This window comes from Bos taurus, chromosome 5 (assembly GCF_002263795.3).
Source record: "Bos taurus isolate L1 Dominette 01449 registration number 42190680 breed Hereford chromosome 5, ARS-UCD2.0, whole genome shotgun sequence".
NCBI lineage: Eukaryota > Metazoa > Chordata > Mammalia > Artiodactyla > Bovidae > Bos > Bos taurus.
In genome coordinates this window covers 103,992,808-104,019,755 of record NC_037332.1, presented here as the reverse complement: position 1 = coordinate 104,019,755, position 26,948 = coordinate 103,992,808, and the positions used below count along the sequence as shown (strand labels likewise).

Genomic DNA, 26,948 nt, shown 5'->3' with positions numbered 1-26,948 from the left:
GTCATCGCATCATTTCCTCCTCACGAGCTTTACCTTCCCCCTCCCTCTGCCATCTCCCCCTTTCCCAAGATTCTCGTGGTTCCTCAGGTCAAGCAGATCACAAGGGTTGGTGGGTAGGGGGGTAAGGAGAGCCAGCAAGGCATCAGGATTCGGCCCTAAGGAGGGTGAGGAAGGGTGACGCCTGGGTCCCAGGGCTGATGCTGGTGTTGGGGGAGGAGTTGGGGGTCTGGAAACCACTCCGACATCTCTCAGCGTCTCCTTTAAAAGCTGGGAAGATGCCCGCTGCTGCTCTGTCTGTGATGATGTGAGAATGAGAATACACAGGCTTCGAGGCTCCTCAGGAAGCTGGGCTGAGTCTCATCCTCTTCCACCGGCACTGGGCAGCTGATGGAGAGGCAGGCGGGTGAGGGTGGTGCAGCTGGGTGGTGAGTGGTACTCAGCAGGAGAGGATTACAGATGGTGGTGACCAAAGTCGGGAAGGAAAGGGGTCTAGGCTGTGGACAGGGACACTTACCCCAAGCATTGCACAGCAGGACTCCTGATGGAGGGCACCTGTCTTCACCTCCCACCTGAACATGGTGATGGGCACAGAGCAGATGCTCAGCAATGCCCATGGAAGAACTAGCAAGACAGTTTGTCTCTCCCAAGGCCCCTGAAGGATGGTTATTCCCATCGTGCAGCCAGAGGAATGGGAGACTGTCCTGTGCCCCACTCCCCAACCCAGAACTGTGGGACTTGCGTGCACTCCCTGGCCCCCTCATGGTGCCATCCAGCTCTCCAGACATTTTCTTTTAGGCTACACCCTATGGCAAGGGGGATCTTAGTTCCCTGACCCACGGAAGTCCCTCCAGACATTCTTTATGCAACAACATTTATTAAGTACCTGCCTACTTGCTCCAAGCGGGACACTGGGCTAGACAGTGAGGATACATGAATGAATAAGACTCAATCCCTAACCACAGTGAGCTCGGTCATGCTGGGAACACAGACACAAATGAACAGAAAATTAAATGCAGCGTCAGCACTCCCATGGATGTGATGGTGTGTGATGGGAGTCCACGGGAGAGGGAAGTGGTAAGATCTGGGGAAGACAGGGTGGGGAAGAAGCCTTCACAGAAGTAATGGTATCCGAGCAGGGTTCTCAGGGATGCATAGGAGTTCTCCAGCAGATGGGGGCGGGGGAGGCGTCCAGGCTAAGGAAATAGCTTGAGCAAGTACGCAGAGTTACAAAGGACAAGGACACAGGGCAGAGGCGCCGGGCGAGGCTCCGTCAGGGGGATGGGGTAGTGAGGCTGACTGGGAATCCAGGTCTTTAATACATCGGGCTGCCCCAGTTCCTGCCCTGGGAGTCAGGCAAACAGAGTCGCCTAGCAACTAACCGAGGGGGCTTTTGGGGTGGGGTTCCCCACCCCAGTTCAAGAAGAGGCACAAACGCCTGTGTCACTGGAAGGCAGTGTGGAGGGCCATTCTGGGGCCGAATCCAGCCATCTTTAGGAAGGAAACCACACACGCCTTTGTGTGCCCTCGTCTGTGTTTTGTTCTGGTCGTCAGTTGTTTCCTAGGAAAGTTGTTTGTCAGAGATCCAAGTTTGGCTCAGCCGATCCAAGGAAAAAGAGGACTTGGCTGCACTGGGGTGGGGGAGAGCAAAGTGTTCTCGAGGCAAGACCAGCGGGTACGGGGAGGAACTGGGGTGATGCTGGTCGGGGGTCTCCAGGCAATTTCCACAGCCCCCTATCCATGCTGCTTCATCTCCCCGCCACCCACGCACACACCAGGGGCAGCTGGGCAGCTCTGACAGGAAGCCGCCAAACATTCTTGAATCCTGCCAAGGCTGCGTCCCTCCCACCAAGGGAAGTGCCTGCCTTGGGGAGGGGATACCGTCCTTCCCTCAGGGCTCCCCCGGAGCGTGGGCAGAGGTGCTGGCCTCTGCCAAGCCTGATGGAGCTGGGTGGGGGCCCAGGGTGGCATAGGCAGGTGGAGGGGCTGACAAGGCCGGGGAGATGGCAGGGTCTGGCGGGGATGAGGAGAAGAAAGCTGGGTGGGGGCAGAAACTGGAGGGGAGGGAGGCGGCTGGAGTGGAGGCCACCTCCTGGGTGCCCTTGCCCCCTCGGCCTGGGGACCAGTATCGGCTTCGGAACCTCCGGAGCAGCATGAGGAAGGTGATAACCAGGAGGTCAATGATGAGCTCAGCCATCTCCACCACGGACAGCACGGAGGAGCCGAACCACAGGCTCCACTGGCTGCCCAGGTTGGACAGGAGCGTGACCATCTGTGAGGGAGAGAGGCACGCTGAGCACTTGGCAGGGAGCCCAGCTCCACTCCCCTTGGCCTCTCCTGACCCCAGGGCCCCTGGCCTCTGCTCCCCTCCTCTGGAAGCACAGGACCGCTGGCTGGTTTCTTCCAGGGAAAACCAAGAATGAGGCCACTGTGGGGATGGCTAACACCCAGGCTTGTCTCGAGAGGTTTCTCCCCATCATCCAGCACTCCCCCTACCCCAGACTTCACCCCAACAGGCATCCTTCCACCCTTCTAATGCTCACCCTCTCCCCTTCCCTTGGTCCCCCACCTTCGAGGCCAAAACCCTCAGGCCCCACAGAGGTAATCCCCTGTGTTTACGGACAGCCCCCTGACTAAGACCCCCCGCCCCCAGAGAATCCCAGGCTCAGTGGGGCAGGACGCACCGTGACTGAGGGAGACTCAGAATTAGATTTGTAGTTCAGCTCCTTGAAGAAGATGTTGAGTTTGGCAACTCCATCCCTTTGGAGTAGGGGAGAGGGTGGGAAGAGACGGCCCAGGGTTAATTTCTCTGCTGCTCAAAAACACTCTCCTCCAATCAGCTGTACCCATCCCTCTTCCTCGGTCTGCTTTCCCTCCCACAGATTCCTTTCCCAGGGCTGGGACCCAGGGAAAGGAATTATTATTACTGTTTAGTCACTCAGCCGTGTCCGACTCTTTTGGGACCCCATGGACTGGAGCCCGCTGGGCTCCTCTTTCCATGGAATTCTCCAGGCAAGAATATTGGAGGGGGTTGCCATTTCCTTCTCCAGGGGATCTTCCCATCCCAGGGATCAAACCCGAGACTCCTGCATTAGCGGGCAGGGAAGCCCAGGATCAGGGTAGGACTGACCTTTTGTTCTTGATGGTGTAGTTGTTCTGTCGGGACAGCATCTGGAAGACCCAGTCCTGGGAGGGGATGAGGTATCAGTGGGGTCACCCCCGTACTCTTCAGGCTTACAGAGCTGGGGGTGGGGTCAAACACACTTATACACGTATGCCCAGAGACGACCGCAGTGCTACACACACATACTCTACCTGGGATGTCGCGGACGGCCATTGTGAGTAACTGGCAGAGAGCTTGTAGATGGTCACACTACAAGGGGATGGAGAAGGTGCTCAGTGAGGGGGGAGGGGTGGGGTCTCCCATTCAAAGTTGGACCAAGGATCCTCTGTGGTACCCAGACGACCAACCTGGGCTCCAGGAGGGGATGCTCACCTGCATGGCTTCCGGCACTTGGTGAAACAGCCCAGGCGGTCTGAGGAGAAGGCATCCTGGAGCTTATAGTAGCAGTAGCCTGAGGGTGCAGAGAGGTGCTCATTTTCCTAGGCCCCCTCCACCTTCTCCACCCACACCCTCCAGGTGTCCCAAGACCCCTGGCACCCACTGCAGAAGAGTATTATGGAGCAAAACAGGAAGGGCTCCTGACTGACAGCACCAGAACATGTTTAAGAAATAAAGCCACGTCCAGCAAAAAATAAAAACAACAGGTTACACCTTTGTTAAAGTGAAAGTGTTAGTCGCTCAGTCATGGGTCCAGCTCTTTGCCACCTCCATGCACTATAGCCACCCAGGCTTCCCTGTCCATGGGATTCTCCAGGCAAGAATACTGGAATAGGTTACCATTCCTTCTCCAGGGGATCTTCCCAACCCAGGGATTGAACATGGGTCTCCCACACTGCAGGCAAATTCTAGATACAGACAAATGTTGAAAAGTGAAAAAGAAAAGTGGGAACAATTTTTGTATAAGAATAATGAAATTAAACCACAATGAGATACCACTTCACACCCACTAAGATGGCTATTGGAGATGAAATGGCAACCCACTGCAGTGTTCTTGCCTGGGAAATCCCATGGACAGAGGGGCCTGGTGGGCTATAGTCCATGGGATCGCGAAAAGTTGGACACGACTTAGTGACTAAACCACCACCACCAAGACGTCTACAGTGAAAAAGGACAATGACAAGTGTCGATGAGGACATGAAGAAATTGGAACTCATCGCTGCTGGGAATATAAATTGGTGCCACTGTTGTGGAAAACAGTCTGGCAGTTCCTCAGAAGGTTAAACATAAAATACTATACTGCATGCATGTGTGCCCAGTTGCTCAGTCGGGTCTGACTCTAGCCTACCAGGCTCCTCTGTCCATTGGATTTCCCAGGCAAGAATACTGGAGGGGGTTGTCATGCCCTTCTCCAGGAGATCTCCCCAAGCCGGGGATCAAACCCGTGTCCCCTTCATCTCCTGCATTGCCCACAGATTCTTTATGCACTGACCCATTGGGGAAACCCTAAATCTACTAAATGACCCAGCAATTCCACACCCCAGAGAACTGAAAATTGACCACACAAAAACTTGTACACAAATGTTCATAGCAGCATTGTTCCCAACAGCTAAAAAGGGGAAACAACCCAAACGTCCATTTATTGATAAATGGATAAACAAGATACAGTCTATCCATATAATGAATATTATTCAGCCATAAAAAGGAATGAAGGACTGATATATGCTACCAGGTGGAAAGTGAAAGTGAAAGTCATTCAGTCAACTCTTTGCAACCCCATGGACTACAGTCCATGGAATTCCCCAGGCCAGAATACTGCAGTGGGTAGCCTTTCCCTTCTCCAGGGCATCTTCCCAACCCAGGTCTCCCACATTGCAGGCGGCTTCTTTACCAGCTGAGCCACCAGGGAAGCCCTGATACCAGGTGGATGAACACCTGATACCAGGTGGATGAACCTTGAAAATATTAAGGGTAAGTACAAGAAGCCAATCACAAAGGATCATATATTGTGATCTATGAAATGTCCAGGAGAGGCAAATCTATAGTAGATAGAAAGTAGTTGAGTGTTTCTGAGGGGCCGGGGCAGGGGGGTAGGGGGAGGCCCTGTGGATACAGGGAATGGCAAGCTTGGAGACCACTACGGGTACAAATTTTTTTTTTTTTTTGGAGCGGTGAGAAGGCTGTAAACTCATTACAACAATTGTCACACAGTTCCACGACTGTGCAAAAAAACTAAAACTGTATTGCCTGGAGAATCTCCACGGACAGAGGAACTGAAGGGCTACAGGTCATGGGATCACGGAGATCGGACACAACTGAGTGACTAGGCACACATAATACTAAAATTGCACTGTAAACTGTCAGTGAGTGAGTTATCCAGGAAATGAATTATCTCAATACACCTGTTACCAAAAAAAGAATAATGGGACCATGGGCTTCCCTTGTTGCACAGCTGGTAAAGAATCCATCTGCAATGCGGGAGACCTGGGTTTGATCCCTGGGTTGGAAAGATGCCCTGGAGTGGGAAAAAGCTACCCACTCCAGTATTCTGGCCTGGAGAATTCCATAGACTGTATAGTCCATGGGGTCACAAAGAGTCAGACATGACTGGGAGGCTTTCACTTTTAAGGGCTTTCCTGATAGCTCAGTTGGTAAAGAATCCACCTGCAATGCAGGAGACCTGGGTTCGATCCGTGGGTTGGGAAGATCCCCTGGAGAAGGGAACAGCTAGGCTACCCACTCCAGTATTCTGGCCTGGAGAATTCCACAGACTATACAGTGCATGGAGTCACAGAGAGTAGGACGTGAATGAGCGAGTTTCACTTTCACTTTCAATGGGACCATAGCTTCCCCCTTCACCCCTGTTTCCCAGGTTCTAAGTAAGGTTTTTTTGTTATTCTTGATACTTTCAGTCACCTGGGTCCTTCTTCATTTCTGACCCAAATCCCTCTGAATACCAGGGTATATAATTAATCACAGAATTAATCTTTAATTAGAAAGACTGGGAAGCAATTAGGCTGGGGAGCAAGCAGTCCTTAGGAAACTCAGCAGACTGTATCTTCAGCCAAGTTTCTCTCCTTTATCCTCAGAGCTTCTAGCAAATAGCAAGGTCATTTTTCTCTCAAGGATCTTTTTCAAACTCACAACCACTTAGCAATCAGCGTTTGGGGGCCCGGGGAACAGTGGGCAGAGTGCCTGCTCTGCATGTCCTGGGACATCCCGTCCTCCCTCTGGGCCTCAGCTTGCTCATCTGAGAAAGGGGCCCATCAAGCAAGACGGCCTCTGAACTTCCCTCCAGTTCAGATGCGCTGTGATTCTCCAAAGCCAGAAAGCCAGAAATCAGAGGCTGAGACTGCAGGGCACGGGTCGGGGAAGGACTGAGAGAGCAGCACCAGGAAAGAAAGCAGGCAGAGATGCACAGACAGAGGCTGCTCTCCACCCTGGGGTCCATCGTGTCCCTGCCCTGTGCCCTCGGAGGGGTCGGCTAGGCCAGATAAGGGGGTGTGGACCAAGGACGCCCGCCCTCTATGTTCTATGTCTGCCCTCTACGTTCTGTGTTCTCTTGCTGGGGACTTTCTTTCTCTCTCAGCTTCCCTGCTGAATAACTCAGCTGTAAAGAAAAGGAAGAGATTGATGTGCTCCTAGACCAGGGCCAGGAGGAGACTCTAGTGTCTTCCAGATTCTTTTGACTGCGCTCTCCTCTAGTTGTAATGTTTTAATTCTTCCACAAGTCATTTCTAAATGATACACCTGCTCCTACTGAACTGATATATTATGTGCACGATGAAACATACATAAACTGGAAGGTGTTAGGGAAAGAGGCAGATTCACACAATTTCTAGTCTTTTCTTCCTGAACCCAGCACTGTCTCACTAGCGCCCAGCAACAACCCTGCTGGTACCCTAGGGAGTGAGCAGGATGCTACCCGCAGAGCAAGGAACCCAGGGAGATCTTCCTCACATGCTCTTCTTTCCTTTTGCTGCAAGTTATTTTTATTAAAAAAAAAAATATTTGCTTATTTATTTATTTGGCTGGGTCAGGTCTTAATTGTGTCATGAGGATCTTTCCTTTTGGCACAGATTCTCTATTTACGGTTCATGGGCGCAGTAGCTTTGCAGCATGTGGGATCTTAGTTCCCCAACCAGGGATCAAACCTGCGTCCCCTTCTTTGCAAGGTGAATTCTTAACCACTGGACCACCAGGGAAGTCCCATAAGTTATTTTTAAATGGGGACATCCAATTATAAACACACAGAAGTCAAAAGAGAGAGAAAAACGGTGAGGGAGGGACAGAGAGGAGAGAGTGAGAGGAAAATGGACAGGGCAGCATCTAAGAACCGGGAAACAGGAGTCAGTGGGAGAACCGGCTGGAGAACGTGGGAGCCGGAAGCCACAGAGGGGGCACTGAGAGTGCAGGGCTCCTGGGATAGTCCTGGGCTCAGGTGGGAATGGGGGCCGGCCTCCCGCAGTCTCACCCCAGGAATTATGCTTCCTGTAGTCACAGAACTCTACGCCGTCGGGCCGCGGGTAGAAGATGTAGGCACAGCCACACTCCTTGATCATGCTCTCCTGGAAGCACGAATGGATGCACACCTGGGGGAGGGAAGCGCGAATGGGGACGGGGTCAGGCCTGCCCACCCCCACACAGCCCCACATGGCAGGGGAGGGGAGGACAAACCAGCCCCACCAGTGCGCCTCCACCCCTCTCTCCACAGTCCCCATCGCCCATCACGCACTCCTGGTGGCTACGGCTGACCTACGCTGGTTGCCATGGAAACAGGCTGGGCCTCACCTGCTGCGTGTACTTGGTATTGTAAAGGTTCTCCACTGGGACCTCGCTGCCATTCTTGGTGCAGTCGCCATAGTCACCCCCAAGTCTGTCCACAGCTTCCTAAGAACCCAGAGACACCAAGCGGTCAGAGCAAGTGGTCCAGGCCTCTTCTTGACCTCAGTCTTCCCTCAGTCCCTGGCTGTATGTCCTTCCCGCCATCTTTCCTACCTGCCTGGTCAGTTAACAACATGCCCCCACAGCTACCAAGGACACTGGGCCTGGAGCATCCCCTGGAACCCTCAGCATGTTCTGAACCCCTTCCCGGTGTTCTCATCCCATGTGTAGTCCTCAGAAACTTACTTCCTAATGCACACTCGGCCTGGCCGACCCCTCGCCCCAGATTTCTGCTCCTGAAGACGGCTACATGCTCGAAGCTCACCCAACACAACTTCTTCTGGCCCTCTAGCTGTCACCCTCTAAGCCCTCTCTCTGCCCCTCATCTGGGGTCCTCCCCAGGTCTCCCGGTCAGCATCCTTGCCTTACTCATGCTGATGGAGGTCTCCACGCCAGGCCGCAGATTAAAGCCAGCATCATCCATAAAGGCAGGCTCATCCCGTTCATGCACCATCACCCGGGCCCCGGTCACCGTGGACAGCAGTGGGATGAAGTCATTTTGCTCTGTGCGCAGTGTCAGGGACAGACCTGGGGAGAACGGGGAGAACAGAGCCAAGGGGCAGGGCACATTGGTTGAGAGAAGCATCAGGGTGTGGAAACCCATCCTCCCACCCTGCCTAGTCTCTAAGCCTCCCAGGGCAGCAAGTTAACGAAGACCTGCAAATGGATTTGGCAACCCCTGAGCTGAATTCGGGGGTTTTCCCTGGTGGTTCAGTGGTAAAGAAGCCACCTGACAATGCAGGAGACATGCGTTCGATCCCTGGGTCAGGAAGATCCCCTGGAGAAGGAAATGGCAACCCAATCCAGCATTCTGGCCTAGGAATTCCATGGACAGAGGAGCCTGACGGGCTACAGCCCATGATGTCACAAAGAGTCAGACACGACTTAGTGACCAAGCATGTACACGCACGAGCTGGATTTGGGGTGCAGGGCCAGCCAGAGCCAGGATAGGATTCCTGTCACACCTGGGATGGAATACGTGATACCCACAGGGGAGAAAAAGCAAAGAGGATTTTCCAGGATACAGAAGGGCTGTAGTGAGGCCTGGAGCATTTCTAGGACAGGAGCTCAAGGCAGGTAGATGTGGGCACACAGGGCAGCGGAGGGGATGGGGCTGGGGCTGGGGTCGGGACAGCACACCGTTGTTGACCCCGGGCATGGAGGACATCCAGAGGTTGGAGCTGTTCTTGTCGTTGAAAGTGTAGCAGTTTCCATACATCGGGTGGTGGAAATGAGAGTAATTCCTATTCAGGAGAGAGAAAGAGGGGTCAGAGGGGAAGGTGCAGGGGTCAGGGAGAGCACTTTCAGAGCCCTTTGTTTCCTGATCACCTACTATGTGTGGACGAGGTGCTGAAGCCTCACCCAGGCCCTCTCACTAGGCATCATCCCCACTTCACAAGAGAGGAGGCACGGCCTCGGAGAGGTCAAGTAGCTGCCCAAGGTGACACAAGCAGCAAGCATGAGACAGGACTCAAACCCGGGTCAGCTACCTTCTCGCCCAGGCTTGCCCCCCAGGCCACCCCACCTCATTGGCCTTGTGGCCTCTCCCATCTTGGTGCTACACTACATTATGAATTCTTGCAGCATCCCTGGCTTCTCACACGTCTATATCTTACTTCCCCACTCAGATTATAATTTCCTTGAAGACAGGAAACACATCACCTTCATGGCTGAATCATCTCTGGGTTAATGGCATGGTTCTTGGCATGTAGGAGACGCAGGAGATCGGGAACAAATAGTTGATGAATGAACAAAAGAGAAAGGAAGTGGTGGGGGAGTGGGGTGGGGCAAGACAGTGAGACCAGGAAGGTCAGATCCAAGGGCAGGAACAGGTCTTGCAATGGCATGCCTCCCACTGGGAGGTACAAAGCAGGGCTGGGACAGGCTTGGGAACAGAGAGAAAGGAGTCCCAGATTTGTGTTGCTACAATAGGAACATGATTTGACAGCAAATCACACGTCCCCCAACGGGGAGGCTGTGCAGACGCAGCCAGAGCCCACAAGGGAACAGGGGGTATCTAACTCAAAGCTATGGTTTTTCCAGTAGTCATGTATGGATGTGAGAGTTGGACTATAAAAAATGCTGAGCACCGAAGAATTTATGTTTTTGAACTGTGGTGCTGGAGAAGACTCTTCAGAGTCCCTTGGTCTTCGAGGAGATCCAAGCAGTCCATCCTAAAGGAAATCAGTCTTGAATATTCATTGGAAGGACTGATGCTGAAGCTGAAACTCCAATACTTTGGCCACCTGATTCGAAGAACTGACTCATTAGAAAAGACCCTGAAGCTGGAAAAGATTGAAGGCAGGAGGAGAAGGGGACGACAGAGGATAAGATGGTTGGATGGCATCACCAACTCAATGGACATGAGTTTGAGCAAGCTCCGGGAGTTGGTGATGGAGAGGGAAGCCTGGCGTGCTGCAGTCCATGGGGTCGCAAAGAGTCAGACACGACTAAGCAACTGAACTGAACTCCTCAGCCAACAGGGGTTATCTGTTCTAACTCCCCAGCCATGGGGGCGGGAGGGAGAAGAGGGGAACAGGTCTTTGGGCTGGGGGTGGTAGAGGAGGAAGGAAGAGAAGTAGGGGAGGGAAGCAGGCTGGACGGAGATGGGAGCGGGAGCGATGCCTATACAGCCTTAAGCAAACCATTTTCCTTAAGCTCACTGTCCTCATCTATAAAATGAGGAGATGGAGCTCAACGATCTGGAATAGTTCATTGCCCTCAAAAAGCAGGCTCAAATGTGAAATACTAGCGCACATTCTGGGAAGAGCTAGGATGGCAGCGTTTCCAGAACACAGGCTGTGCTCAAGGAGGGACGAAAGAGGAAGAGGCCAGTCCTACAAGGCCTGGGAGCCCTGCTCAGAGGGGAAGGGACAGGGACACCACAGGCTGTCCGCAGCAGGTGGAATCCATAGAGCAGACCACAGACTGAATCTTAAACTCACAGAGCTTAGTTTAAAAAGTGAAGGGCAACATGATGTACATAATACAACACCATTTATGTCCACATTACACACACACTTGGTAAAAACACATGTAAATGGAAACACATCAAGTGCATTACGAGAGTGTATGAGAAGCAGTGTGACATGATGGTGAAGAGTACGGACTCCAGGGCAAAGCTACTTGGACTTGAACCCCAGCTCTAACGACTGTCAGCTAGGGGACCAGCCCAAGCACTTGATCTCTTTGTGTCGCAGCTTCCTCACCTGTAAGTAAAATGGGGATGATACTAGTACTGACTTCATAGGGATTCTGGGAGGATTAAATGAAACCTAGAACAGTGTTTCGGAAAAGCCAACGGCACCCCACTCCAGTACTCCTGCCTGGAAAATCCCATGGACAGAGGAGCCTGGTAGGCTGCAGTCCATGGGGTCGCTAAGAGTCAGACATCACTGAGCAACTTCATTTTCACTTCTCACTTTCATGCACTGGAGAAGGAAATGGCAACCCACTCCAGTGTTCTTGCCTGGAGAATCCCAGGGACAGGGGAGCCTGGTGGGCCTCTGTTTCTGGGGTTGCACAGAGTCAGACACAACTGAAGCGACTTAGCAGCAGTAGCAGCAGAACAGTGCTTAGCACTGGGTAAGGGCTATATAAATTTTCTATTAAGAGTATAGGAAATCAGGGATTTCCCTGGTGGTCCAGCGGCCCTCAGCACTTACACGGCTATAGGCCCATGTTCAATCCCTAGTCGGGGCTAGATACTACAAGCCTCATGGTGCAGCCAAAAAAAAAAAGGGGGGGTATAGGGAATCATTAAGACAGCTAAAGCCAAAATGACAGATATAACAAGGCAAGGATGTTGAGAATTTGCAACCCTCACACACTGCTGGTAGGAATGTAAAATGGCCCAGATACCTGGAAAACAGTCTAACATTCCTCTAAATATTAAATATAGAATTACTATGTGACCCAGCAGCCCCACTCCTAGGTATCTACCTGAGAGAAATGAAAACATACATCCATACACACACGTGTACAGGAATGCTCATAGCAGCATCCAGCATTATTCGTAAGAGCCAGAAAGTGAAAGACACCCAAACGTTCATCCACCAAAGCATAGATAAACTAAATGCGGCATAAGCATACAATTGAAGACTATTTAGTGAAAAAGAGAGGTGAACTGGGGGACTTCCCTGGCAGTCCAGTGGTTAGGGCTACACACTTCCACTGCAGGGGGAACCAGGGTTGGATCCTCAGTCAGAGAACTAGGATTTGCCTTGTGACGAAGTCAAAAAAAAAGAAAAGCAGGAATTACTGATACATGCTGCAACATGGATAAACCTTACTAAGTGAAAGAAGCCAGTCACAAAAGACCCCATATTATGTGATTCCATTTATATGAAATGTCCCCAGTAGGCAATCCATAGAGACAGTGGTTAGTAGATTAGTGGTTCCCAAGGCTTGGAGGAGGAGACAACATAGGGAGACAGGAAAACATTCTAAAATTAGACAGTGTTAATAGTTGCACAATTCTGTAAATACAGTAAAAACTACTGAATTATATCCATTCAAAGGATGAATTTTGTGGTATGCGATGTACAACTCAATAAAGCTGTTATTAAAGAAAAGATCATAGAGAGAGAGGCAAGAGAATTGAACACAGAGTAGGAGAGGGCTGAGAAAGCCATGATAAAGAACTTCAACTCGATCCTGAAGGCCAGAGAGACACTGACAGATTTCACACAGGACTGTCTGGAACAGTTAAGTGCAGTGAAGTGCAGGCAGAACGCTGAAGAGTAAAGCTTCCTGCAGTCGCAGAATAAAGGAGGCTCGAGAGGTGGAGAGACAGATTGGGGGGTTATGATAACCCTGGTGAGAATCGATGAGGCTCTGCAGTGAGGAAGTGACCTAAGTGTCAAGACTGAGATGAACTATGGACTTTCCATTGATGAGAAGGCGGGAGCCTGGGGCGGGCAAAGCGAGAGGGTGACAGAGCCACTCGGTGGTAGCTGTGGGCTGCCACAGGCTCAGGTGCTGCTACTGTCTTACTTGTCCTCAAACAAACACACAAACCGGAGACAGGAACAAAGGTGTGTGTGGGCAGAGTGTGTGCTCCAGGTGAGGGGAGGGGGCGGGCAGAAGCAGGTGACACCTGGCCCTGCCAACAGTCTTCAGTGACAAGGAAGGGACAGGGTCCCTGTGGGGTGGAGATGCTGCCTCGGGCCCTTCCTCAGCTGGGTAGAGGCAGGGACACAGTGCCTGAACTTCGAGGAATACGGAAGGCAGGGTGGGGGCGGGCAGCGGCTACAGAAGGGGACCTCCCTTACTCTTAGCCTCCCCCCCAGCCCTCAGAGAGCTGGCTGCAACCATGACCTCTTTGCAAAGACATCATGGAAGGAGATGTGACTGAAAGAATGCCAGGCGGGCAGTGCAGTAGTGTGAGGGGGGCCCTAGGCTCTGGCTGTCCTAGGGCAAGTCTAGGACAAGGACAAGCCTAGGACAAGCCTAGGACAGGACAAGCCTGTCCTAGGGCAAGTCACTTCACCTGCGTGACTGTGACTTCCCACTAACAATGAGACCCACGACTCACTGCAGTGTATAAAGTGCCCTCAAACTCCTTATCTCATGTACTCAAAGACAGATGTTATCAACTTCATCGCTTAAGAAAAAGTGTCAAGGGAATTCCCTGGTGGTCCAGTGGTTAAGACTCTGAGATGCCAGTGCAGGGAGCACGGCTCAGGGAACTAAGATCCTCCTGCATGCCACCAAGTGTGGTCAAAGAAAGAAAAAGTGTCCGAAGGGCAAGGATATTTTTCTTCTTCTTTGATGTATCCCAAATGCCCAAAACAGTGACTGGCACATAGTCCAGAAAGTCAAAAATATTGGTTCAATGAACACTGAAAGAATCTCCTTTCCCTCCATTTCACAAACAAAGAAATAGGCTCTGAAGACTGGAGTGAATGCCCAGACTCACCTGGTCCAGAAGAAAGAGAGCCAGAGCAGGAACTCAGGGTTAGTCCCTGATTCAGTCCATGCTGTGTCCGCCACCCACTGCTGCCTGCGTTATCTGAGGCAGCGGAGCAGGGGCCCACACGACCTTTCAGGCATTCTCGAGTTTGATGCCAGTGAGAAAGAGGCCTCAGAAAAACAGGGAGCCATGCTTCAGTCCTTGGTTTCTCAAAGCCAGACTTCAAGCCCAGCCTTCCCAAGGCTCCCATCTGACACTGCCGCAGACCCAGGGAGCCACACGTGTCCTGCAAGGCCATTCCCCAGGCACAGGTTTGGACCTGAGGTCAATACTTTCCCTTCCTCCCCACCTGCAGGCATTGTTATTCAACCAGCACTCCAGGGTGCCTTCCATGCTGGGTCTCAGGATGGTCCAGAAAAGGAGACCAGGGGGGGAGGTGGGGGGAGGGGCAGAGCAGGAAGCCTGGCAGCGGGGAAAGACTCACGCCTCATTGCAGGAGTCCTGGTTGAAGCGGCAGGTGAAGATGAATTTGCCCAGCACGTCCTCCTCCAGCGAGGGAGAGGTGTCCTGTCTCCGTCTGGACAGAATGTTGATGTAGTGGAAGCGGTACCACTCTCTCACAGCATCCACCCCTGACGAGTACGTCTGGTAGAAGCAGTCCGATTTGTTCTGGTTGCACTGGACACAGAGACCAGAGCATCAGAGAACCAGCAGCAAGGGTAAGCAGGGCGGGGCAAGGTTAAGCAATGAATGGTCTGGGGTCCTAAAGACTGATAGATAGGGGCGGGGAGCCAGGCTGGGAGAAGCCGAAGCCTGGAAGACAGCAGACCTAGAGAGCACAGGATTGATGGAGGAGACTGGAAGTTGCACACACCTTGGGGTCATTTATGCAGCCTCTGACGGGGGTGAAGCAAGGATTCTTCTCCCCATTTCACAGATGGGAATACTGAGGGATCAAGCAGTTTGTCCCAGTATCAAAGAGGGGACTGGAACCCTGGTCACTGGGTACCGTCTCTCTGCTTCGCTCCCTTTTTTAAAAATCTTTATTATTTTTTTTATTTTAAATGGAGGATAGTTTCTTTACAATATTATGTTGGTTTCTGCCATACAACATGAATCAGCCATAAATATATATATGTGTGTATATGTATATATGTGTGTGTGTGCGCTTAGTCACTCAGTCGTGTAAGACTCTTTGCGACCCCGTGGACTGTAGCCTGCTATGCTCCTCTGTCCATGGGGATTCTCCAGGCTAGAATACTAGAGTGGGTTGCCATGCCCTCCTCCAGGGGATCTTCCTGACCCAGGGATCGAACCTAGGTCTCCCGCATTGCAGACAGATTCTTTATTGTCTGAGCCACCAGGGAGCCACCGGGGAAGCCCACGACAGAGAATAAGGAGAGGATAGCAAGAAAACTAAAAAAATAAATGGAGATGGGAGGGAGGCTTAAGAGAGAGGATATATATATGACTCGATGGACGTGAGTCTCAGTGAACTCTGGGAGTTGGTGACGGACAGGGAGGCCTGGCGTGCTGCGATTCATGGGGTCGCAAGGAGTCGGACACGACTGAGCGACTGATCTGATCTGATAGATATATGGGCTTCCCCGGTGGCTCAGTGGTAAAAAATCTGCCTATCAATGTAGGAGACCTGGGTTTGATCCCTGGTTCGGGAAGATCCCCTGGAGAAGGAAATGGCAACCCACTCCAATCTTCTTGCCTGGGAAATCCCATAGACAGAGGAGCCTGGTGAACTACAGTCTAAGAGGTCGCCAAGAGTCAGATACAACTGAGCGACTAAACAGCAACAACAATCCTGTCTTGGGCCTGCAGGAACCCCAATGCCCCATCACCCTGGAAGGTCCCAAGTGAGTCCCACACTGGGGATCAGTATTCAGAAACAGCATTTCCACAGTAGATCTGGCTTCCCATCCCCATAAACGCTCCCACAGAGGCCCCCAGCGAGGAGTCTCCACAAGCTGGCGCCCAGAGAGACGTTATTTAATTTTAATTTTCAAATTTATTAGTGTATGTAACCTATTTATCTTGCCAGCGCTCGGACTGCCGCCTCGTATCATTGGCAGCGAAGGCGGGTCGTGGAGGGCGGGGAGCTAAGCCGACTCGGGCGCGCAGGCTGGGGCGGGGAGGGGGCGGGGCCTCTGGACGGTGGCGGGGCGGGGCGGTAGCGGAGGGGTGGCGGGGCCTTACCAGCTGGAAGCCGATCTTCCAGTCCTTCCTGTTCACCTGGGGGTTGTTGTCCCGCATGCTGGAGCCGGCGCGGCGGACTCCGCGGGCCGCGTGGGGCGGAGCCGGGACGGGCAGGCGCTGAAGGGGGTGCGGCAGCGGCTCCCGCAGGTCGCGGCGGGAGCGGGCGTGGGCCACGAGGGTCTTGGAGGAGTTGTACTTGTACAGGTCGAAAAGAGTCTGCTCCGTGATGCGGTCCAGCTCCTCCAGCTCCTCTTGAATTTCCTTGTACCTGGAAGGGGCGATGGCGAAAGGTCGGACTAGGAGGTGGCGGCCTGGTAACAATCCTCGCCCCCCCCCCCCCGCCTCCCACGCCACCATCTCCCGTGCCTCAGTTTCCCCGTCTGTAACGGGTGAGATCAGTTCAGCCCAGAGAAGTCTGCGAGGAATAGCTCTGGGGTCTGCAGGGCTATCTCGGGGGCGAGGGGAGGCGCAGACAGGTGTGTCCGCCTGGTGATTGGAGGCGACAGTGAGCCCCGGCGGGGACGGCATTTATTGCCGCATGTTTCTCGTAAGGGAGAGACGGGAGGTGCTCTCTTCCCACTCGCCCTGGCCTGGAAGGGAACCCGGAACTTGTCTGCCGTTTCCCAAAGCAGGAGAGGGGGTGGGCCGGCAAGGCCCAGACACTCCCACGGACCCGAGATGCATGGGCCATCCGCCCCATCTCGGCGAGGGTGGCCTTTGACCGTCTGCCACATGACAGTTTCTAAATCAGGGAGTCTCAACTGCACTTCTAGAACCTCCGAGGAACTTTAAAAATACCGGTACCACACAGTCTCCTTTCCCCGCCCTCCTACCAAAGACTCAGTTTTAAGGAGTTTCAGGTGGGGCTCACAAACCGTGAGTTAAACACTGTCCAGTGTAAATCCTCACATTCCTTATCAATACAGGGGCCATGCCATCTCCATCATGAAAGTCCAGGCAAAGTAGCAGGGCCTTAGGGATAGAATCTACCAAAACAAAACAGACACCTAGGACCGATAAATAAACAGGGTTGCGGGATACAAAAAAAAATATGCAAAAAATGTTTCTGCATGCTAGCGATCAAAAAAATGGAAAATGAAATCAGAGCACCATATTAAATAGCATAAACAACATCAGATACTGGGAGTAAATCTGATGAAAGGTGTACAAGACCTGTACACTGAAAATCCTGCTGAAATAAAGACCAAAATAAAAGGAGGTGCAGACACAAGTAGATCAGGAACTCCTATGCCACCTTCCAGATTGCTCTCTGATTCAAGCTGTGCATGCGTGCTCAGTGGAGAAGTTGTGTGGGACTCTTTGACCCCAGGAATATAGCCCACCAGACTCCTCTGTCATGGAATTTTCCCGGCAAGAATACTGGAGTGGGTTGCCATCTTCTTCTCCAGGAGATCTTCGGACTCAGGGATTGAACCTACATCTCCTGCATTGCATGCAGGTTCATTACCACTGAACCACCCGGAAAGCCCAGATTCAAGCAAAGCCCTATCAAAATTCCAGCAGACATTTTTGAAGAAATTGACGGGTCAATTCTAAGATTGCTTTGGAAATGCAAAAATCTAGAATGGCCAAAACAAATTTGGAAAAGAACAGCGAGCGACGTTGGAGTGCTTACTCTACCTAACTTTAAGACTGTAAAGCCATGGTAATCAAAACAGTGTAGTGAAGGAAATGGCAACCCACTCCAGTGTTCTTGCCTGGAGAATCCCAGGGACGGGGGAGCCTGGTGGGCTGACGTCTATGGAGTTGCAAAGAGTCGGACACGACCCAAGCGACTTAGCAGCAGCAGCAGCAGTGCTTATGTAAGGATAAACAGATCAATAGGACAGAATAGAATCCAGAAATAAACTCAAATATATATATGGTCAACCTGATTTTTGACCAAAGCACCTGTTCAGCTCAATGAGGAAAATAATTTTTTTAAAAAAGATGATGCTGGATATTGTATGAAAAACGGGGGGAAAGAAAGAACCTCAACCTCTACCTTAGTCTGTATACAAAAATTAAGTCAAGCAACCCAAACAAAAAATTCAGAACCATAAAGATTATAGAAGGAAACATCAAAGATACCTTCACGACCTAGGGGTAGGCAAAATTTACTAGAATAAAAAATAGAAGAAATGCTGAAATATAAAAACTTCTTACAAATTAAAAAGAAAATGACATAGTTTTAAAAAGGAACCCCCCAAATATTCAAATGGTCACTAAACACATGAAAAGGCACTCAGCATCATTAGTACTTAAATGTAAATTAAAACCATAATGAGGTACCATTTAACATCCATTAGGCTCAAACCACAGAGAAGGAAATGGCACCCCACTCCAGTACTCTTGCCTGGAAAATCCCATAGACGGAGGATCCTGGTAGGCTGCAGTCCAGGGGGTCGCTAAGAGTCAGACATGACTGAGCGACTTCACTTTCACTTTTCACTTTCATGCATTGGAGAAGGAAATGGCAACCCACTCCAGTGTTCTTGCCTGGAGAATCCCAGGGACGGGGGAGCCTGGTGGGCTGCCGTCTATGGGGTCGCACAGAGTCGGACACAACTGAAGCGACTTAGCAGCAGCAGCAGCAGCAGGCTCAAAGAGACTGATGACATCAAGTATTGGTGAGAATGTGGAGCATCTGAAATTGCTGCTGGTGGGAGTCTAAAATGGTACCACCAATATGGAGGACAATCCCTGGTGGCTCAAATGGTAAAGAATCTGCCTGTAATGCAGGAGACCTGGGTTCGATCCTTGGGTTGGGAAGATCCCCTGGAGAAGGGAATGGCTACCCAGTCAAGTATTCTCGCCTGGAGAATTTCATGGACAGAGGAGCCTTTGAGTCCATGGGGTCACAAAGAGTCAGACAAAACTGAGCAACTAACACACACACAGGGCGGTCCTCATGTGCCTAGTCCAAACCTCACAGTCCTCAGCCACCATCTCCCTCATAAAAGTCTAGCAGGCTGCCCCTCATCCTCTCATAGGAGAAAAATGTAGCTCAGGTTGAAGGTGTGTGTTTGACATTCTGAGATTTGTTTGTTATTGGTCATTATAAGAACAGCTGCTGCTGCTGCTGCTGCTAAGTCTCTTCAGTCGTGTCCGACTCTGTGCGACCCCAGAGACGGCAGCCCAGCAGGCTCCCGAGAGCAGCAGTTATATTTAAATGGATAACCAACGAGAACCTACTTTATAACACAGGGAACTCTGCCCAGTGTTATGGGGCAGACTGGATTGGAGAGGAGTTTGGGGGAGAATGGATACATGTGTATGTATGGCTGAGTTGCTCTGCTGTGCAACTGAAACTATCACAACATTGTTAATCAGCTATACTCCAATATCAGAGAAGGCAATGGCACCCCACTCCAGTACTCTTGCCTGGAAAATCCCATGGATGGATGGTGGAGCCTGGTAGGCTGCAGTCCATGGGGTCGCTGAAAGTTGGACACGACTGAGTGACTTCACTTTCACTTTTCCCTTTCACGAATTGGAGAAGGAAATGGTGGCCCACTCCAGTGTTCTTGCCTGGAGAATCCCAGGGACGGGGGAGCCTGGTAAGCTTCCGTCTATGGTGTCGCACAGAGTCGGACACGACTGAAGCGACTTAGCAGCAGCATACTCCAATATAACATTAAAAGTTAAAAAAAAAAAAAAACAGTAAAAGTTACAGGAACTGAGTTCTAATCAGCTTCCCAGGTTCATTTCCTAGCCTCACCACTTACCTTCAAGGTGATAAGGATTAAGTGAATTAACATATGAGAAACATAGTGATAAAAAGAGCTGGCAGAGTGAGTACTGTCTAACTGCAGCTACTGTTTTTATGGTCACAACTGTTCTTTAATAAGAAAGAACAGTTTAATAATAGTAATAATGATAGTAAAATAATAGTAACCTATTGTTGGAGAAGAGAAGGCTGAGGAGACAGGAGAGCACTGCCTGCCACTCAACTGCCCTGTGACTTTGTGATCTTAACAGAAGTACAGGGACTTCCCTGATGGTCCAGCGGTTGAGAATCCACCTGCCAATGCAGGGGATACGGGCTAGATCTCTGGTAGGGGAAAATCCCACATGGGGCTGAGCAACTTAGCCTGTGCGCCACAACTACTGAAGCTCACGCGCCTAGAGCTGGTGCTGCACAAGAGAAGCCACGGCGATGCGAAGCCTGCGCCCCTATTCGCCACAACTAGGAAAGCCCGCACATGGCAGCGATGACCAAGCATAGCCAAAGATAAATAATTCTTTAAAAAATAAAAGTGGAGCAGAAGACCAGACTCCAATTCTGATTCGTCCACCTAAATAGTTGGGTGACCTTTGCAAAATCTGTACGTTTCTCAGAGCCTCCAACTCTGGGCTGGTAGTTTTCTCCTTATCCAGTAAGCCTGTGACGAAGATCAGATCATGATAATGGATGCTGAAAAGACAGCCTGGTGACTGCTGTCCTTGGAGTCCCTGAACAGATGACCACTGGGTAAAGAAGGAGGAGATGTCTTTAGAGCTGCTTCAAAGACAGAACCAGGGCCGGAAGGCAGAAGTTACAGTGAGGTAAGCTGCAGCTTTACCTAAGGAAGAACTTTCCATCAGCAGTTGCTGCAGAGATAAGTGACATTCCTGACACGAAGGAGTCCATCACTTCGGGGGGGGGCGGGGGGTGGGGACAGTGGCTTTTTGTCCCTGCCAGGCCTGCCAATGCAGAGCCTGCTTTCCAGATCCTGTGGGGGGAGTGGGGGGCAGTGCAGGGTCCCCCGCAGGGTCAAGGTTGGATGGCCTGGCTCAGAGCCTTCCCCTCCCTCAGTGCAGCTCTCTAAGGGGAAGGAAGATTCCATGACCTTCTTTGCTGTCCAAGAATGCCACACTCTTCCTTAAAACCAGCCTCAGTCCCCCCAAGGATTGAATGAAAAAAATACGCTCTTGGGCTCTGTTTGCCATGGATGTGGCTTTGTCTGGCCCCCTCTCTTGGGTGAAAAAAAGACCTTTGTTAACCAGAAAGTGGATGGGGATTGCTGTGGCTGACCTTTCACATTGGACTCTCAACACCTCCTGGCTTAATATGAAGGTCTTCAGCCTTATCCCCTTTCCTGGAAGTTACAGAACAGCCCAGAATACCCCTCCCCCTCTGCTGGCCACACTCCTGCCACCTGCAGTTGGGCACCTGGGCTGACTTTGCCTCCAGTTATCTCACAAGCTCCTCTATCTCTTCCAAGACTTCCACCCCTTCCCTGCTCCCCAGTCCGAGTCACCTATCTTGCCTCTGCCAGCACCCACACCAGCTAGCAGCATGAGTCACACGCAGGTCCCCACCCACCAGGCTGCATCAACCTGTCCACCCACCCCTGCCTCTCTCCTGGAACAGGAACCAATAACCCGGATGCTTCCCTTCTCCCCCTCCCTCCCTCTGGACTCCTGCTGCTCCCCACAGGCTCCCACCAGCCCCCATCCCTGGATGGCTTTGCCTGGCCCCTCCTTAAACTGCAATGGGAGAAAGAACTTTGAAAGCAAACATACTTGGTCTTGACTCAGCTACTGACCCTAGATTCACTGGCTTCTATGTGATGGGGAGGCAACGGATTTTTGAATCTGTTTCACCACCAGTTCCCTGTGTGAACTTAGGCAATTACTTAACTTCTCTGGGCCTCAGTTTCGTCATCTATAAAATGGGAGCAATACTGGTATCTACATAAGAGATCTGTTGTGAAAATTAAATCATTTATTAATATAAATTTTTGTTTGGCACATATTAAGTACTATATGTGTTAGCCATTATCATTGGTGTTTTTTCTTTCTTTTTTTTTCTTTTGGCCACACTCTATGGCATGTGAGGTCCTAGTTCCCTGACCAGGAATTGAACTGGCATCCTCTGCATTGGAAGTGCAGAGTCTTAACCATTGGACCACCAGAGACGTTCTCGTTGTTATTTTTTATTATTACTTGCAGTTTGACCCTGCTCAGTTACTTCACCTCCACTTCCTCATCTGCAAAATAGAAATAATAATGCCCGTCTCCGTGGACCGGTCAAGATTAAATGAGGTAGTGCTTAGAGAACTCCCAGCGCAGGATCGAACACACAGTAGGGGCTCCATATCCTGCCCCGGCTTTGAGGCGCCTTCTCTGACTCCCCTCCTATCCAGGGTGCTGGGTGTCTCCCCACTAACTCCTGCAGGAGGGACTGTTTTATTCGGTGAGAATACCTGCCTCCCAGCCTGCAAGCCCCAGAGGCCAGGGCCCTGGTTTTCATTCCCTGGGGCGTTTTCCTCTACTGCCCACAGCCTTGCACCCTTCGGAACCTTGGAAAATATGCAGGCCTCAACAGATTAACCTTATACTGTCCGTCTCTCACCCGCATCTTTCAACCAGTCTTTATTGAGAGCCTACTATTGGCTAGTTCCTCCTGCTTGCCTGCCCTCCCCTCCCCACTGCCCCAGGGGATGAGGGTGGGGGAAGTAGGGGAAGGAAGAGGGCTGGGAGCACTGAGGTTGGGAAGAAGAGAAGCAAAGCCGCAGGCACCAGGGGAAGAGAAAGAAGGCTGAGAGAGGGAATAAGACAAGCTCAGAAATGAGATGTAGGGACTTCCCTGGTGGTCCAGTGGTTAAGACTCTGTGCTTCCAATGCAGGGGGTGCAGGTTTGATCTCTGATCAGGGAACTAAGATCCTACATGCTGCACAAAACAAACAAAAAAACCCCCAAACAAACGAAAAAGAAATGAGATGTAGCATCTGAGCAGAAACTATTATTCCACATTCACATTTTGGGTATTAAGAAGAGACAGGGGTTTGCAATCAGGCAAACAGGGTGGAAAAGACTGATACTGGGAAAGATTGAAGGCAGGAGAAGTGGGCAACAGAGGATGAGATGGTTGGATGACATCACTGACTCGACGGACATGAGTTTGAGCAAACTCAGGGAGATAGTGAAGGACAGGCAAGCCTGGGGTGCTGCAGTTCGTGGGGTTGCAAAAGAGTCAGACACGACTTGGTGGCTGAACAACAACCACCACAAACAGGGAAAGTCACAGTGGAGTCTGTGACCGTGTGCCTTAGCGCTCTCTGCCTCAGTTTCCTCAAGCGTAACCCAGGAATAATAACAGTATCTGCCTCGGAGGATTGTTGGAAGAATTAAAGGAGCTGCCCGAGGAGTTCCTAACTGCATCCGGTGGTCTGGTGCATGAAGCAGCTTCTCAGTAACTGGCCTCTTAACCTGGGCCTCATACAGGAGTTTATCAGTGAAGTGGAAGAGCAGTGTTTTCTCTGTAGGACAGGATGTCCCAACCCTGATCAGCTCATGACACTACACCACCCCTGATATGTGACCAATCCCAGTCACTCGCAATTGCATGCACACCTCATTTGTTTCCACACACACATCCATGCGTTCACATACACTCTCACTCATAAACCTTACACTCTGACTCTAGCTCACAATTTTTATGGTACCTGTCCCAGTGCGCTGAGGTTATTTGTTTATATGCCTATCTCTTCCATCTTATCTTTCAATATGTAGCAGAGTACATGGCCTTCAGCAACGATTGTTGTAGGAATTATTGATGAACCCATTCGCTGGGTGCCTAGAGCCATATCTGGCCTGCCGGAGGTGTCCCAAGGTGTGAGGTGTGGCAGGACCGAGTGAACACACAGGTGTGTGTAAACACCCAACTCTGCCCTCCTGTCTTCTCCATGGTTACCACCATCCCCTCTGGCTTCCAAACCGAAAATTGGCAAAGAACGCTGGGTGAAACCCAAAACTTCAGGACACACCCAAACACCACACCTGGACAGGTGGACTGCACAGCGCAACAGGGCCACCTGGGCCTCTGGAGGAACAGCCTGGCCAGGGCAGCTTCCATCCTGTCCTGCTGTCCTGGCTCTGGGACTACACCCCCACTCACCCCCCAACCCCGCCTCGAGGCTCATGGAAGGCTCCATCACCACCGCTCCCCCACTTTGCTCTCTCCAACACAAACTGCCCTTCTCAAACCAGACCACCCTGCCAGGGCCCAATACCAGCCAGCTCCCACCACCACCACCACCACCGCCCCCCCTCCCCACCTGCAGTCATCTCCTTGCAGGATCTTCATCAGATTTATCTCCTGATAAGGAGGGGCTGATTCCCACCTTGCCCTTCTGAACTCATCGGCGATCCCTCCCACTTTCAGGAGGATGAAGGGGTGGAGGAGGAGACTGTAGGTACAACATGCCCACTCTGGAGAAGGCCCAGGCACTAGGAAGTCTTCCCTGGGCAGAGCGGCTGGCCCATCACGTCGAGGGCTCCCCTCTCCTGCCCAGAGGGACGTCTGACTCAGGTTACCTGTAGGGGTTTAGGGTGCAGATGGAGACCGCAGGGAAGACAAGCTTGTCCGAGTTGAGGTTGATGTTGAGGCTGACGGGGTAGCTGAAGTACTCTCCGAAGAGCTGGCCGAACTGCCAGTACATCATGCCGAAGGTGCAGAGCCAGAGCACGGCCCAGAAGACTGTCTTCATGCGATTGTGCTGCGAGCACACCAGGCGGATGGCGCCGTGGATGGTGGTGTTATTGCAGAAGAACTCGAAGAGCTCCCGGTAGGAGCGGTGGAACTCGAGCAGGGCCTCCTCCTCCTCCGTGGGCGGCGGGGGGCCCGAAGGCTCGGGACCCGGCCCCGGCTCCTCAGGCTTGTCTCCCTTCATGAGCCCTTTGGGGGGTCGGGGAGGGCGAGGGGCCGGGCTGAGTTCTGGGCTCTGGGTGCCTCCTTCATCCTCATCACCTGGGGCCCGTGCCCTCATCCCACTCTCCTCCCACCTCTTGCCCACTTTCTCCCCTTCCTCCTCGAGCCCGTCCCCGGGAGCCTGCTGACCTGCCAGTGTCTGGGCAGAAAAGCTGGAGCCAAGCCTCCCCTGAGTGGCCTCTCTGCCTCCCTGATAAAACTCCCTTTGATTTCTGTCCTAGACTCTCCTTTTCTGTCTCCTCTGTCTCCTCTGTTCAGTCAATCTCTGTCTTTGGTCTTCTTCCTCCAATATCTGTGTCTTAGCTTCTCTCTGTCTCCGTCTCTCTCTCTCTCTCTCTCTCTGTCCCTCTCTCTGCCTTTCGCTTCTCTTTGGGTCTCTCGGCTCTCTTCCTTGCCTGTTTCCTTCCAGGTGTCAGGCTCTGTGATCTTGCCCTCTTCCTCTCCCTCCCCGCCCGGCCCACTCTTCCCTGCAGTCTGGACTCTCCCCTCTGGTCCCCGGGCCTGACCTCGGGCTGTGACCTGACTCCCTCTCGGCCCCAGGGACAGCTGGGCTCCAAGAGGTCTGGGCTGCCTCCTGCTTCCCACTCCCAGGTTGTGGCTGGACTGGGACTGGTTCCTTTCCAGTTGAATCTGGCAGCCCGGCCTCTCCTCCCCCTCACCTGACAGGTGCAGCAGCCAGACCCGGGAGCCAGCCCGCCAGCCCAGGAGGGAAGCCGCAGAAGCCTCATTAGCATCTCAATTAAAGGTGAGCTGGGCAGGAGGAGGGGCCAAGGAGGAGTCAGAGCTGAGAGCTCTCCCGAGGGAGGAGGGCTCCTGAGGGCAGGTGACCTGCAGCGTCCGGACTGGAAAAGCAAGACGGTGGGGCAGAAGAAAAGTCAGGGCTGGGAGTCCTGGGGAGCCAGCAGACAGGGAGACCAGGAGATAAGAAGGCAGGCGAGGGATGGAGGTCTGGAACCAGGAGGTGATGCTGAACGCAAAGACAGGAGGGCAAAGCAAGGAAAAAGGACAAGTCAGGATGAGTGAGACTAAGGTGTGGAGACCAGGAGAACAGGGAAGGCCAGATAGTGGAGGTGGGTGGACAGAGGACAGGGGGAAGGACCGGGAGGGAGGGAGGGATGGAGGACAGGCAGAGAAGGGGGATGGTGAGGAGGAGGGAGCCAACCCCAAAAGGAGTCCCCCTCCTCCACCACTGAAGGAGAGGCAGGGGGAGGGACTGCCCCCAGTGGGCTTCCAAGAACCAGGGCCCCTCCCCGGGGAATCCTTCCAAGGGCACCCCTGGGTCAGCCTCACCCCCAGGCCTTGGGGAAGAAGGAAACAAGGCCTGCAGGCTTCCTCCCTGCTCACTAAGGTGTGAACACCTCCCGACCCGCCCAGGAGCACCCCTCTGCCCTCTTGACCCCTCACCCCCACCCCGAGCCTGTCCAGCCCAGGGAGGGGCCCAGGTGGAGCTGGGGGCTGGGCGGGGCCCTGGGACATTCTGTTCCTTTTTACACCATTGGCTGCCGGGCCAGGAATGTCCCCAGTTGTGGTCACGGGGTTGCTGGAATGTGTGCTCAGAGAAGAGGGGCCACCAGGGCACTTGGGCAGAGCCTTGGAGCCCAGGGATAGCGGGCACCGAGGAGGTAGGAGGGATTTGGCCGTGAAGAGAGAGGGGAGAAGAAGCTGAGCCTGGCCCAAGGCTGCACCAACCCTGGAAGGAAGGCAAAACTCAACGTGGGGGCCATTGTTTTCCTCCAAAATCTCTGCCCCAGACAACCCAGCAAGAGAGTGAGGGACTGAGCAGGAAAGGGGGAAGGGATCAGAGAAGGGCTCAGGAGGCACAGAGACCCAAGTGTACAGCCCAGGCCAGAGGTCTGCCACTGTGACTCTGTAGGAGGTAGCCACTGGCTCCTCTCGCCTCGCCTCCGGGAGGAGGGGGCTGGGACATGCAGACAGGCCCAGCCTGAGCCTGTATGCAGCTGGATAGGAGAAGACAGGCCCTCGAGGTCATGAAGTCAGAAGACAAGGATCCTGGTAACAGAGAGGGGAGCCAAGTGCTGAGGGAACCTGGGGGTGAGGAGGAAGGGAGAGGCAGTAACCCAGGAGATTCAGGAAGACTTCTCGGAGAAGGCAGCATCTCAGCTGG

General features: G+C 52.4%; 1 protein-coding gene across 3 annotated transcripts; it reads right to left on the bottom strand.

Annotated features, from left to right (window-relative positions):
• Positions 1 to 854: 854 nt before the first annotated feature.
• On the bottom strand, positions 855 to 26,168 carry SCNN1A (sodium channel epithelial 1 subunit alpha). Of its 3 annotated transcripts, none has more exons than XM_024991373.2 (13): positions 25,330 to 25,428; positions 24,430 to 24,790; positions 16,125 to 16,392; positions 14,401 to 14,594; positions 9,143 to 9,246; positions 8,367 to 8,530; positions 7,850 to 7,948; positions 7,533 to 7,650; positions 3,494 to 3,572; positions 3,313 to 3,370; positions 3,128 to 3,183; positions 2,682 to 2,757; positions 855 to 2,269 (listed from the first exon to the last, which is right to left on the bottom strand). In XM_024991373.2, exons 2-13 carry the CDS (start codon positions 24,783 to 24,785, stop codon positions 1,889 to 1,891), a joined length of 1,953 nt encoding a protein of 650 aa, XP_024847141.1. In that variant the 5' UTR covers positions 24,786 to 24,790; positions 25,330 to 25,428; the 3' UTR covers positions 855 to 1,888.
• Positions 26,169 to 26,948: the final 780 nt, after the last annotated feature.